Below are 15428 nucleotides of genomic sequence, written 5' to 3' on the forward strand. Positions count from 1 at the left end.
AAAACTGTAAATTCAAGACAAAAATTACCATCTAAATTTCATAGTTTTTCACGATTTCCGCAATTTTATTGCAAAAGATGAAGTTGCACAATCTTAGCATCATTGCAATGCTAGTGGTTCCTTTTTGCAAAATGCAATTCAGCTACTAAAGCTTAAAAAACTGAATTTTTAATAAATGACAGCCAAAATCAAATTTTTGACTTATTTTCTAAATTGCTAGAACATCTTCATTCTGAAATCTCATTCAAGTAGTTGAAAAATATTCTTAAGTTGAGTAAGTTGTTTAATCCACTGTTTCTTTCCAGCGGAGTCATTGTTCCTGGCGGTTTTGGTAAGCGAGGAATGGAGGGAAAAATAGAGACCTGCAAATGGTGCAGAACCGCAAAAAAGCCGTTCCTAGGAATTTGCCTTGGCATGCATGCAGCTGTGATTGAATTCTCTAGGTAGAACACATTCATATTTTCCTACCTTTTATTTTACAATTTCTGCTCCAATACCTCTTATACCTCAAACTATTATGGTCACTGGTCAGCTCTGTGAGCATCATATGGTCCACTGGACAAGGTCTGATTTAGAAACATATCGATGGCCAAAGTGCAAAACTGTGTTTCTTCATCACAATGTCCCATAAATTGTCCGTTCCTATTTTATTTTCTGAAGAAAAAGAAGTCAACTATAGAGCTTGAAACAGGATGCCGAGCATCCAGGAAAATTGGGAAAAGTCAGGGAATTTCGTCAACGGTCAGGGAAAACCCGGTCAACGGGTTCGGGGAACGGTCAAAAATTGTATCTACGACAAGCCAGCTGATCGCGTCGTTGTGCCAACATTTTGAGCACATTAATTAAGTGCCCCTAGGTTATCATAAAGAAGTCATGGAATTTCATCAGGAAAAGTGAGGGAATGATAAAATGAAATTTTGCTAGCCATCCTGATGAAATGTTTACAGATTATCCTGCTAACAGAGAAGACAAATCAAGGGTTTTCAAAAAATTACATACATATATTTAGCGAATTTTTGCGATCCAATATATTTCACCGTTGAATGATATTCGACGATTGCGCATTTTTTCAAATAATTTTTGACTTCTTCGTCGGTCTCACCGGCGACCAATGAAATCCATCAATTTGAAATTTCGAATTCACCTTGGGACTTGAATTCTATTTTTGAATTGATGCAATCCATGCCAGAAACTTCATCCTTCACCAGAATTTTTTTTTCGTCATTTCTCTCTGTTTTTGTATTTTGTCAAATCAAGTCTGGTGTTTTTGCAACTTGCTGTGTCTTAGTGTTCCGCGCGCTCTTATTTTCATCTTAATTTCATTTTAAAAAAAAATCTAAACTCTGATCGGCTCCTGCTATCACCGATCATCGGCATCACTCAGTGCTGATCAATTCGTTTGATGAATGATATTCGATCGCGAATATTCGCTTATTATTTATCATTTAAAAAAAGTATGACAGGAAGTCTGCAATGCTGTAAGCGGAGGTGCAAGGTTTTGCAATTTGGCCATTGATATATCACATGTTTTCTTCAAAATCTTGCGCAGAAAATGACTCTAGTAACAGAAAGTAAAAACCAGCACAGGGCACACTACAGTAACCACAAGCAGTAACAGGGTAGAAATCAGCGCCTGAACCAGGTATTGCCAAGTATTTTCTGCTAGGTAACTTGTCGCAGGCAAGAGTTGAATGAATTCCAAATACTGATTTAAGCTGCAGAATTCTGCGTTGCCTCGAGGGAAGTCAGTCAAGTTCATTCAAAAGCAGGCTTCAGAAATTCACACTTTTTTTAATTCCCATGAAGTTTTATTTTCAGTGTTGTTTGATTCTCATTGTTGTATTCTGCACAAATTTGTAACTTCCATTGTTTTGACCACTGGCTCACTATCGCCATCTTCATGATAATATAAATAAATATGTAAAAAAACAGGGAAAAACCAGGGATCATAATTAAACCAGATCAAATAATAAACCAAATCTCAAAAAATTCTCTTGTTTTATTTGATTTCAGAAACATGTTAGGTTTAGCGGGTGCAAGTTCTACCGAAATGGATCCAAGAACTATCCATCCTGTGATTTCAGACATGCCCGGACACACTAACGTTGATTTGGGTGGAACCATGAGGTTGGGCAAAATGAAAACAGTCTTCTCCAGCAACCATCCAGATTCAATCATGTGTAAGTAGAGTACTTATTGAACTAATATTATTAATAAGGCGCTCTTATAGCGCCTCTGTGCGCTCTGCGACACCCAACCGCCACCGACAGCAATCTTGCCAGAGCTCCTCTGGCAGATCACATCTCCTCATTTCCTGCCTTACTCCCTCAATCCACGATTTGGCAGGGTGTCCTCTACGTTTTCTACCAGGGAGGACCCAATCCAGAACCTTCTTAGGCATTCTATCATCTGGCATCTATGACAGTGGGATTTTAGTCACTATTCCTCTTACATCTGACCTTCTTCAGCAAAATCATTCCCAAAGCAATTTTTGACAAAAAATATGAAGCATAAGAATTTTAAGGAAACTTGTGTTTGAATATTTGAAGTATTCTATTGTCAGTATTTAATTCTGGAAACAAAAATACCAAACCCGAAGTAGAGGGCCGATCTAAGAGTCTAATAGAAAGGTGGCAAGGTATGGGAGAGGATGTAATAATGCTCGCGACACAAGACAAAGATCAGCATTTAGTTTGAGATCAGGATGTACACTATTTAAGAATAGTTTAGACTTAACTGAAAAACGCTCGAAAATGCGGGAGGAGTGTACCACGGGTTTCTAGGTTGAAAAGTTGGAAATGGACCAAGTATCAAATGAAGCTCTAGTATTTAAAGGGGAATTGACATCACATCATAAATCATGCTGGTTGTTGCCTTTTTCTCATTGGAGAGCTCTGCTCTCGGTTGTCTATAATCTTGTCGATCAAGTAATCATCATAAAATTGATATTATTGGATAGGGCTGTGCAAATAGTGAATTTTCCGAACGAAGCGAATAGCGAATAATTTCGGCAACTATTCGCAAATAGCGAAGCGAATAACGAATAATTTAAGTCAATTATTCGCAGCTACAAATAGTAAAACGAATAATTGGAAATGACTTTTCTAACTGAAAATTCGCGAATATTAGAAAAGTCCACAAAAAAAATGTGACTAATTTTTAAGAATTTTCCATTTGCTCATACGCTTGCACAGAAAACAATGAAATGCTATGATAGTAGCCTAGGCTGTTAAGAATTTGTTCGAAGATCTCTGGATGCTGGCTTGACTGTCCCTGCAGTTACCTATGCATTTCCAGGATTTGAAGGTAACTGCGCAGGCAGTCAAGCTAGTATCGAAGGATCACTAGACACATTTTAGTATTTTATTTTTTTCACTGTAAATAAAAATGTGTTGAAGAACTTTTTTTTTCAATTTCAGAAATTTCTGTGTCTTTCAATCCTTAATTTGGGCTCTTTGCTTATTCCCCCAATCGCAATCGCGCTCGCTGTTCGTAAACTCGGCAAAGTCGGTAAAGATCAAAGGAGATCCGCCGTTTGCGATGTCTCGGGTGGAAGCGGAAGCCTTGCGTAGGTCCTCGCAACGTTTCACGATTGCCACTCGGAAATTCGTTATTTTTGATGGCGCGAATGTTTGAAAATTCATTCCTTGTGACAGCACGAAAATTTGAAAATGTCAGTTCAAAAATTCACTATTCGCGACAGCGCGATTATTCGCAATTTGCGAATAGTGCGCGAGGCAGACAAAGCGAATATTCGCCGAATATTCGCGGCGCGAATAGTCGGAATTGCGAATATTCGCACAGCCCTATTATTGGATAAAGAGGTTGATGTACTGAAATTGGAATGGAAAAAAGACTTAAAGTTAGAAGACTGAATAACTGAAATGAACAAATATATAATAACAAGAAAATTAAAAAATTGGGACTGAAAAATTATTGGGAACTGTTGGCATTTATGTTCAATAGCTTTCAAGATTTTTGGAAAATTGTATGATTTCTAACATAATAGTCAAGTCTATGGATTTTTGTATTTTTATCTCTTTTTACAATACCCAAATCCAATGTGAGGTTTCAATTTCTCTATTCGACACTCAGATTTAACCATCGTAGTTGTTTTTATTCCAGTGAAACTTTATGGAAGCAAAGAGTCTATCAAAGAAAGGCACAGGCATAGGTACGAAGTCAATCCAGATTATATAAAAAAACTCGAGGCAAATGGATTGAAGTTTGTCGGTAAGCGATCAGTTTTTTATCTCTATTTTACCTGTAAGTTTAAGTTGATTGCAACTATTTAACCCATTGACTTATGATTTAATTTGACCCTGCCGGGCCAGGAATTACGATTTAATTTGGCAAAAATCAGCAACTTTGAACACTTCAAAATAATCCAGAAATTATTTCTCAGAGGATGAAAATTGACAAACTAAGCATTCACAATACAACGTTTGAGAAAAATGGTGAAAACTTTGAACACAATGATTTTTTTATGTTGGTTTATAGCTGTCAAAATCGCAAAATCAGCAAAAATCAGAAAATTTTGAGGTTATTCCATGTGCAAACGCACAGTAATATGAAAATACCGTAACAAAACAAGAAATTACCGTACACAATAAGTCATAGGGGGGCCACACTACTCATATAAACATTGATGAGAACGCAATCTACCGGAGAATTGCCGAAATAACACAAACAATCGGCGGACGGCTCTGAGCCGTCATTTCAGAGCTGGCCCAGCGCTGCGATGACGGCTGGGAGCCGTCATTTTAAGTCAATGGGTTAAACGCAAAGGAGAGAGTTAACTTTGAGAGTGGGACTGTATCCAAGAAAATTTGCTATCATTGAGCTTTGTTGCTCCCAAGACCTGAAAAAATCTACAGACATCCAAGGATCATGCTAATTGATATTAATTTGAAACAGAAGCTCCATGTTCTCCGAATTAAACAAATAACACTAACTGCTTTCTTTCAGGAACTGACGAAGCCCTAGAACGCATGGAAATTATGGAGCTTGACAGCAAGGTACACCCATACTACGTTGCGACGCAATTTCATCCTGAGTACCTCAGTCGGCCTATGAAGTCATCGCCGCCTTTCCTTGGTTTGATTCTAGCCGCCGGTGGGAAATTAAACAGTTATCTCAATGAAGGGTGTACGCTATCATTTACTGACACAATATGTAAGTATCTCTCATGATTAACTTAACTTCTAGTTATGGATACTTCTTGAAGGAGATGAATGAACCAAAAAACATGTCGCAGGCAAATAGTAAAATCCGACATTTTGTCAAATGCCGAGACAAATAGTCAAATATTCCAACTTAGTTTGAAATTGTGATTATTTTCCTAATTTTACACAAAATAATTCATTGCTCTTGTGAGAAAAAATTCTCAGTAAAAAATTGCATCACACAAAAGTATTTTAAACGATTTCTAGCCTCTGAACAGCCATTTACCTTGAAATTTTCAGCATGTCGTAAAATTAAGAAGTTTCGGAATTTTAACATTTGAAAATACAAGAAGCAATTTAAGAGGAAGAGACAAAAAGAGTTCGAAGGTTTCATGAGTTATTCTTCCAAAAATATTGAAAACTCGTGAGCTCTTCGCCGAAAATTCACAAAATTTTGTAAATTGTCAAAATCTGCCTAGGCATTTGACAAAATGCCTGATTTCACTATTTGCCTGCGACACATATATTACGCAGTGTTAGACTCACTTGAGCGTAGATTTTATAACAGGCGCCTGTCATAAATTCTACGCTCAAGTGAGTCTAACAGTACATAATAAACGTTTTTTGAACTATTGTTTGTGTGTGTCTCCAAAACTTTTTTTGAGATAAATGAAAGCTTAGTGTAATTGCATTAAATCCAAAAGAACACTTTCTCGGCAAAAAAGAATAGAAAAAGCAGAAAGTTTTTGACGATGAGTTTAATCAAACATTAGGAAAAATGATGTAAAGATGGTATGATTCCCAAAAATAGTCAAAACTCATGGAGTTTTCTTGTAAGAAATTAGGTCTGAGGGATTCTCTTCAAATCTAGTACACTGCCTTGGTCGTTGAATTTACATTCTTGGAATTCTTAGAAGGTTAATTCAACGTTCTCAAAAAGTGAAATCAACAAAGAGAATGGCCTCTACAATACGTAGTGCCATTACATAACTTTAGCATTCTGACAGGTAAATTAAAGTAAAGCTTTGATGTGACAACTTTTTTGCATTGACAAATTTTTTTTCATGGTTTCAAAAAATCTCTATCCTCTCATTTCTCAACGTAAATTAAATTTTATCACTCTGCTGTTAAAGTGTAATATGAATCGGTAATTTTTCCTGTTTGTAATCATTTTGTTTTCATATTTTATTCCCACCAATTTTGCAAGTAATATTGTCAAGGATTAAGGGAGAGGGAGTGTACACAAAACTGGAAAATACCGAATATTGCAGAAATTTTATATTGGACTAAAATCGGGTTTCCCATCGTCTCAGATTTAATGAATTCTCTTGCCAGTCCCTAGAAATTTGTTATATCAAAGTTTTACTCAGTGTTTGAAACTCAGCATGAAGTCTTAGCAGCCATGTGGCCTGCAACTTTTTTTCTCAGGGGCCAAAATGAAAGATTGCCCTCTCGAAATGCCTTGAGTCAGGAATACGCCGGAAAACCCCAAAAATGGAGTTTAATAACGATTTTCTTAGCAGCCATACTTGGCCGCTAGTTTCATTTCTTAGCGGCCAAAGGCGATTTCCTACCGGCAAATTGCTGTTTGGCCGGCGGGTGTTTCAAACACTGGGTTTACTGTATCTCTTTTTCTCCACAAAGCGGGGACAATGCTTCAATATTTCTTTGATAACAATACCAGTTGATCATCCTGCTCATGTTGATAGCTATTTCAACACTTGAAAGAATGGACTTCTAGACCAGGTACGAATTTAAGTAATCTGATACATGTTTCTTACCCAGAATTTCACGTAGAACATGATTCACACAACGAAATTTACTGAAACTAACTCCTAACGAAGATAATAACGTTTTTATTTCATATTGGTTACCAGGAATTTGAACTGCCCGCTCACAAGAAACTCAAAGCTCTACATGAGTCAAATCGTGCCCTACAACGGTTTCAGCAAGCTTCTCAACCGAGCAATATTCATTTCCCGCCATGTATTTTTCAAACTATCAGCAACTTCCCATAGCTGAGCCAAAGCGTCAAGATTGAGGTTGCCAGATTTTTATATTGCAGAGACAGTCATGATAACGTGCAGCGCGCGATGTGAATCACGTAGAGCATTGAGTTTTTATGAGCGGGTGGTTTGAATTCACGAATCAAGAATCATTAAATATCTTCTTAAGGAGTTAATTTTGGTAATTTTTGTTGTGTGCATCGTGTTCTACAAGAAATTTTAGTTACAAAACATGTATCAGAATGCTGAAATTCGTACCTTGTCTAGTGGTCCATTATTTTGTCATTCAACTTTATTTCCAATGTTCCTTTCAGTTGGAGAGTCTCAAGTATCCTCCACTACCTCCGCAGGCAGCGAGAGTAGCCCTTCGTTGCATGTCATGTCTCAGCCTTCAGCTTCAGAAAAAGTTACGAGTTCCCTATCCGATCTTCACATCCCGATCTAGAGGTACAGAACCTAATTTTAGTTTTTAATACCTTGTGCACCTGTTGTCCTGCTTGTGCCAGCAGCGTGTTTTGTGATATTTATACTTATCTTTTGTTTTGTTTATTCGACTTTGCCGGTGCAAAAAGATGTTGCGACTCTAGCAGTTTGATGAAACTGCCTCATTTTTATGTTTGTTTTTTTTAACAAAAATTTGTATTTCCGGCTCCTCAGGTTTCTCAAAGGTTCCAAAATCAAATCTAATCTCATTTGACTGATCACAACAATGTTGAATTGTAAGCCTCTCAGGGTAGTAATGGAACGTTCAACGTTATCCTAGGATGGATGTTAAGTTTGATATTGCGCAGGCTTTTGATTATTTATATTAGGCACTTAGGGTTTCCGAAAACTTGGAAAATTAGGGAACTAGAAGTTGACAGGAAATAGTTTTCGAATTTTTGAAACTCAGGAAAAATTTGGAAATTGCCAAGGATGCTGCCTTAGTCAGGTGATTCCAGATATTAGTTGCTAATTGTCTAAAAAAAAAGAAGAAGAAGAAGAACTACAGTCTTCTCATCTTGTGGGTAAAGTGTGTTTTTCTAACCTTCTTCAGAGGTAGTCAGACAAAACTTAAAAAAGAAAAAAAAAAAAAAAAAAAAAAAAAAAAAAAAAACTTGGGCAATTCTGGTCATTTTGTAAACATTTTTTCCTATTTATTGTACTTATTCGTTTTAATTTTACGGTTAAAGTTCTCTTTTTTGGATGATGGAAACAGGTGAATGTTCTATCTCTTTCCTGCATATTATTCGTTTGATGCTGTACAAGAAATATTTTAGTAGCGTGAGATTTACGAAAAAAGTACATCAGGATATCAGTTTAACTGCTAATTTTTTGTTTCTGGGTTTTCCGTAAACGTTTTACCTTCAGTATTAGTACTCTTTACAAAGGAAAGAAAATCTTATGTAAGCTGGTAACTATGAAAGAACTTTTAATAGTAGATACTTCGGAATATCTTGGTAAAATGATTCTAGATGTTGTGCGATTGCAATCGATGAGGTTTCCTTTCATTAATGGCCGTAAAATATTGGCACTTCATTTTTTTAGTCGTTCATTTAAGTTAATCTTACTTTGGTTGTTGAAAATGAACAGAGAAGGAAGGCTACTAGCTGGGAAAATATCGTTTTCCTTCATTTAATCATTCCCGAATCCTAGAAGCAGATGTGCCTTTAAAACTTCTCATTTGAACATTCAAGAACAAAACTGTGGAATTCGCGATGAAGTTCAATCTCAATTTGTGCCTCAGTTTTACTGTTTATCCATGACTCAGAAGTTTTCACGCCAGAGAGATTGATTCAGAATCGACCTCTGCTCCTCTCAACCTGAAAGCGAAGACCAAGAGTGTTTTAATGTTTTTTCTCAAAGATAATTCTCCAGTTTACATCAACCAAATCACAGATCTCTCCAATTAGTGTAGCATCAGGACATCAAATCGTCAACCAGACACAATCATCAAAAATTGATCTGCGGAAGCTACAAACTCATGCAAAAACTTCCTCCATTTCATGTCTTGGTGATTCATAGATAAGTTACCTAGTTGATAATATAACATATATCTAATTGTAATAAACATTTTCATGTTTAGCAAACTACCTAATTAAATTGACAATTTATTTTACCCGGGACTTTCTTCATTTCAGACCTCATTTTTTTATTCATAATTTAAGCAAGTTTATTGTCCTTTCATCATGAGCATTTATTTCTGTATTATCTTTAGTCTACAAGAGGTAAAACGGCAGCCGAGGGACAGAGTCAGGTGAGCTGCTCAATCTATTTCTTAAGGGTTGTAATACAGGTGCCCTGGCACATTCAAAGAACCAGGGTTCGCCGCAGCCAACCAACCCTTAAACAATAGATAGATAGATACATGACTCTGCCTCTCAGTCGTCACCTGCGTGTTGTAGACAATAGCAGAAATGTTGGTGATAAAGGAGAGCTCCTCTTACCTAGTCGCATGCTGGTCTGGAAGCTTTAATTAAATTTTTCAGAACTAAATGTTTCTCACAAGCAACACAGGAGCAATGCCACGTCTTGTAAAAATGCTGAAAAATTCACTTTTCAGCCCCTTTTTACTGAAAATTTGCTTATAGGAAGTTCAGTGTAAAAGTTCATTGTGTTTAAGAGGCTGTTAAGAACATCATATCAAATAACACTAAAATTCAACTCGAAACTCAATCCTCTTGTTTTCCTTGCTGAGTCCTTAAGGCACAATTGGATTATATTTTGCAATAAGGAACCACTATCTCTAGCTTCTCTATAGAAGCACCTTTCTGCGCAAGGAAACCAATGGCATGTATGTTGTTTCTAAAATGAGCCAGAAATAGTGGTTCCATATTGTAAAATGTAATCCAATTAATCCTCTACGTACACAAACAGTGAAGTTATGATAAGTCGAATCATGAATAAAACATTTTCATATTTTTTTGTCAATTGGCAGCCTCAGTGGCGTATTCAGAAATTTATTACTGTATTAAGTGCAACTTTTTTTTTTTTTTTTTTTTTTTTGGAAAACATTACCTGCTTTTGTCACTCTGAATTTTGCCACTTCTTAGCTAATTGACTTTTTAAGCTCATGTGCAGGGACTATCGTCCTTTCTTTTGGCTCAATAGTCAAAATCTACAGAGATTCTTGACTGGATAGATGCAATATATCGCACATTAGTTAAATCACACCAAGAACCTGGGGTGAATCACCTTAGATAGAAAAATCGGAGTACGAAGAATGCGAGAGTGAACTGGTTAAACAGATTAAGATGTTTGGGTTGAACTAATACAAAATTAAAGCAAACTTACTCGCTTGAGCGCAGCTCTATTTGACACGTTCGTACACCATCCTTGTCACTGACAATACACAGTTCTGCCCTCTTAAGACGGAGGTAGTGCCAATGGCTAAAATAAAACCACTTCAGATAGGAAGGAGGAAATACATTTCGTCACCTTCCTGCTAAAGCATCACAAGCGCCATACGACGTTTAAAAATTTCTGCCGCCTTTTTATTTTTTTACAGAGAAATTGTTGGCTGAATCTGTTTGAAAATTTTGCTGAATTGTATCGACAGCACAATGAAAATTCATCGAAATTTTCGGTCAGCTTCGTAGAACAATTTCTCTGAAAGAAAACGAAATGGCGGCGGAAATTTGTTAACGTCGCATGATACTTCGGCTGGAAGGTGACGAGTTGAGTCCTGAATATCCGCGATTCCCCAGCGGAGCTGCCGATTCTAAAATTCATGGGAAAAATAGCAGCCCAAAAACATTGCAATTCCACCTTCTAAATGATATATCTCCTCGAACCGATGTTTGTTCAAATTGCCTCTTTTAAGGTAAAGTCAATTAATTTGAAACTATGAAGAACATCTCCGGCCAATATTTGAACATTTTTTTCAACTGAGTCTTTCTATATTATACAGCTACAAGCAAAATCTTGGAAGCACTATTTCTGACGAACTGCCGGACCGATAAGGATGATCTTTACATGTATGTCATCTGTAGTAAATGTAGATGTGCAAAAAATTATGAAACCCCGAACTTTTAATGTTGTAGAGCTTTTAAAGCTCATGTCACTTAAGTCCAATGTTAATAGCGTGAGAGATATGTCGTTTCCGCTAGAAACGTCAAGGTGTGGGATTCTACCTGAGTGACTCGAATAAATAATAAAACAATGGAAAAGCTCGTGAAGGGCTCCTCATTCGAAGAGTTGAGGAACGGTGCATCGCTCAGGGTTCAAGGTTCAAGGTCCAAGGTCCAAGGTCCAAGGTATAAGGTTTAACTCAATTGCTGGAACACCGGAATTACTCAAAAATTTTGAAATCTATGCAGCTCGAACAAAAAATGGTGTATTAAAATGGAAGGACATTTTTGCCTATACATATGCGTATAGGGCCCAAAGCGGGCCTGAGAGCGCGAGGCGCCCTCTCGGGGGTTGGGCCGCGTAGCGGTCAGGGGGCAGGGCCCCCTAGTAATATTATAGCTTTTTGGATCACTCTCTCGGCCAAGTAGAAATTAGTTTCAGATTATCTGCGATAGCTCCGGTCCCTATCACCGCGGATATTCAAGACTCCGCCGTAGAGAAAGATGAACGCGTCCTCTTGCACGTTCCGTTCTATTTGCGGAAATATGCAGGGAAAAAAATCCGTCAAAATCATTTATCAAAGGAGTTAGGTTCTCACGGATTCGCGGATATTCACCGAAATATCAACGTTATGTGACAAAAAATGACTCGAAGTGACCTTTATTCAGCAGTTCTGCTCACCCTATAATCTAAGTCTGATTTATTGCTTCGATTACGCGGTACACTAATTATTACAAGGATCAGGTTGGGGAGTTGATTTTTACTCCCTAGGTTGTCCGCGATATGGTATGATCTGCGGTAGCTCCGGTCCCTATCACCGCGGATATTCAAGACTCCGCCGTAGAAAAGATGAACGCGTCCTCTTGCACGTTCCGCTCTATTTGCGGAAATATTCAGGGAAAAAAAAAAAATTCCGTGAAAATCATCTATCAAGCATCCAGGAGTTAGGTTCTCACGGATTCGCGGATATTCACCGAAATATCAACGTTTTGTGACAAAAAATGACTCAAAGTGACCTTTATTCAGCAGTTCTGCTCACCCTATAATCTGAGTCTAATTTATTGCTTCGATTACGAGGTACACTAGTTATTCCAAGGATCAGGTTGGGGAGTTGATTTTTACTCCCTAGGTTATCCGCGATATGGTATGATAATCCGCGATGTTCGGCACAGTTGACGAAAAATCGCGAACAACTTGAAATTTAAAAACACGTCTCGAGGACTCGACCGAAAATACTTAATTCTCTAAAAACACCACTCCAGAAAATCTAATAAATATCATAACACCTTCTTTAAAAAAAATAAATAATTTTAACTTATTTTTCTTTTTTTTTAACTAAAAGAAAAATGGATTACATTTTGCAATAAGGAACCACTATCTCTAACTCTTTTGTGAAAGCACCTTTCTGAATAGAGAAACCAATGGCATTATGTCGTTTCAAAAATAAGCCAGAAATAGTGGTTCCTTACTGCAAAACGTAATCCAATTCCTTGTAAAGGAATTCTTATTTTTTCGTCCTGTTAATGCTGCCGTGATAGCGAAGACCACAGTAGGCAAGTGCAAGAATGAAGTTTTGAGAAAACGGGCTCAGAAGCCTCTGATCGGAAAATATTAATGAAAGAAGCTTTTGTTCTTTGTCAAATTGCCACTAATCGTTCGAAAGACTTATAGAAATTGTTTGTATGATTCAAAATCGACTGATTTTATTTCAATTACATAAAAAGGGTACTTTTTATTTTCATGCTAGGTTATTGTTAGGCAAGACAGCCGCAAGTGCTGTCTTCTGCATGCTTTAGTGGTTGCGTTTTGGACACACAACAAACACATTTTCAGGTTGGAAATCGGCAGAAGAGGGCGGCAGTGGCGGCACTTTACTTGAAAGCACTGTTTTCATTGGCTCTCTAAAGGAATAATGTCACTTACTGCTGTCTTGCCGAAAACTACGTCATTTTTTGCGCACTCACGGCTTTCTCACATGTCTCTTCATGGTACAATTAACATGAATTTTGCTGTTTTAGCAATTTCAGTGATTTCATCTAAAAGATTTTAGACGAATTTTGAAGGAAACTCAATTTCGAAAAGTTGACACTTACTAAACTGCTTTCTCCGCCATCACGGCAGAATCATATAGTCATCTTATAGTTCGCGACGCGACCCGTACGTGAATTTTGGCACGTCTTACGATCAGTGGCGTGGCGTGACGCTGCGAACACGCTGCTTATCGATCCTTTTCCATAGGTTTAAATAGCAGATCAATCGAAATATCGCCAAGCACGCCACGCCACGCCACTGCTTGCGATACTCTCTTCAGCCCCCCCCCCCCCCCCCCCATCAAGTACCTAGTCCAGTCTAAGAACACTCAGATTCTCTTTTTTCAACGTGTTTAACGAGAACTTCGCGTACATCAGAGGAGTGCTGTGAAATGGAGATGTTCCATGTGTGCGAAATATGCGATTTGCCTGTTGGTCCTCACGTAAAAGTTCGCGAGAAACACGATGGTGCCACTGGTTTTCTCTGAAATCAACTTCCAAGCTCAAAAAAAGCTCTCAAGTTGAGGCCAAAATGTAGGGAATATCCCACGCTATCCTGAGAGTCCACCTCTACATCAAGACAAACTCTCCATGAAAGATAGGGAGCAAATACATTGACAGGGCTGCCACTTTATTTGGGGACTCTAAAATTGAAAACACGGCAACCCTGCTAATGTATTTGCTCCTTATCTTTGCATGGAGGGTCTGTCTTGATGTAGAGGTGGACTCGAAGGATAGCGTGAGATATCCCCTCCATTTTGGCCTGGACTTGAGAGCTTTTTTGGAGCTTGGGAGTTGATTTCAGGGAAAACCAGTGGCACTATCGTGTTTCTCGCGAACTTTTACGTGAGAATCAACAGTCAAATCGCAAATTCCTCACGCATGCAACATCTCCATCATCCAGAATCGGGAAATTTCTCCCTTCCCGGATAAACTACCGGAATATTTGCAAATTAAGAAGTTTTCCAGAAGATTTTCAAATTTAGAATTTTTCCGGAAGATTTCCAAATTAATAATTTTTCCGGAAGATTTGTAAATCAAGAATTTTTTTAGAAGATTTTGAACAATATTACGGAGGACTCTCAGGATAGCGTGGGATATCCCTTCCATTTCGGCCTCAACTTCGAGAGCTTTTTTGAGCTTGGGAGTTGATTTTAGGGAAAACCAGTGGCACCATCGTGTTTCTCGCGAACTTTTACGTGAGAATCAATAGTCAAATCGCTAATTCCCCACACATGCAACATCTCCATTTTGGCACGTCTTGCGGTCCCATCAAGCGGTCTAGTCCAAGAAAATTTTGATTCTCATTTTTTAACGTATTTAATAAGAACTTGGCGTACATCAGAGGAGTGCTGTGAAATTACTTTGGTCGTGCCGGACGTGGTTTGGAGTAGCGCGTCTCGGACGCTCCCAGTTCCGGCGGAGGGCGCCGGTATTTTTCATAAGTGCAATCTGCATGCATAAATCGAAAAGGTTACTCTGCAACTATGAACTGCATTAGCCGCATCACGTCGCACAAAGAGCCGAAACCGGCGATCCGAGGACAATGTACCCAAGGAAATGCAGACTGATCTACATCCACTTCAATAGAAAATTTTGAAATTCTTCAAGCATTTTTTACTCCTCTATTGATTGAACTCAACCTCATTTTAAAAACGAATTCCATCAGATATTTCAGCCAGCTGATGTTAGCTATTTTAAGTGCACGAGGTTTTTTTTTTTTTTTTTTTTTTTTTTTTTTTTTTTTATTTAACTGTCTTTGTGACTTGCAGGTTGGCAAAATTTGATGAAAAATAAAATCTTGAAATTTCACGTGGAATATTTCATGAAAGTTCAGAAGTGTATGAAAGTTGAAACAACCGGTTCCTTTCCTTGTTTCGCAAAATGTAAAAATTGTGTATTTCCTTTCTTTTCGTGTGTTCGAGTGCAGGTTGCAAACTCTAGCCCCTGAAAAACATGAAACATTTCTCAGCCTCGTGAAATTTCATGAAATATTTCACTGAAATTTCAGAAATTTATGAAAGTTGAAAAATACCGGCTCCTTTCCATGTTTTACAAAATACAGAAATTGTGACTTTCCTTTTTTGTGTGTGTTTGAGTGCGGGTTGTACACTCTAGCCTCTGAAAAACATGAAATATTTCACAGCCTCGTGAAATTTTGTAAAATATTTCATTGA

At 37.7% G+C, this 15428-nt stretch overlaps 1 protein-coding gene across 2 annotated transcripts in view; it reads left to right on the plus strand.

Moving 5' to 3' along the window:
• Positions 1-15428, plus strand: part of LOC109033227 (CTP synthase 1-A) — a 62552-nt gene that overhangs the window by 11120 nt on the left and 36004 nt on the right. The window contains exons 8-12 of one of the 2 annotated variants that reach the window (XM_072304664.1): positions 306-443; positions 2014-2180; positions 4126-4233; positions 4969-5175; positions 7486-9269. The exons of the other annotated variant lie outside the window; for it this stretch is intronic. Coding sequence (XP_072160765.1) covers positions 306-443; positions 2014-2180; positions 4126-4233; positions 4969-5175; positions 7486-7616 — 751 coding nt within the window. The 3' untranslated portion in view covers positions 7617-9269. Of the gene's footprint in view, positions 1-305; positions 444-2013; positions 2181-4125; positions 4234-4968; positions 5176-7485; positions 9270-15428 lie in introns of those variants that run through there. 2 annotated transcript variants of the gene reach the window in all.

Source organism: Bemisia tabaci, chromosome 9 (assembly GCF_918797505.1).
Source record: "Bemisia tabaci chromosome 9, PGI_BMITA_v3".
In the NCBI taxonomy this organism is placed as follows: domain Eukaryota; kingdom Metazoa; phylum Arthropoda; class Insecta; order Hemiptera; family Aleyrodidae; genus Bemisia; species Bemisia tabaci.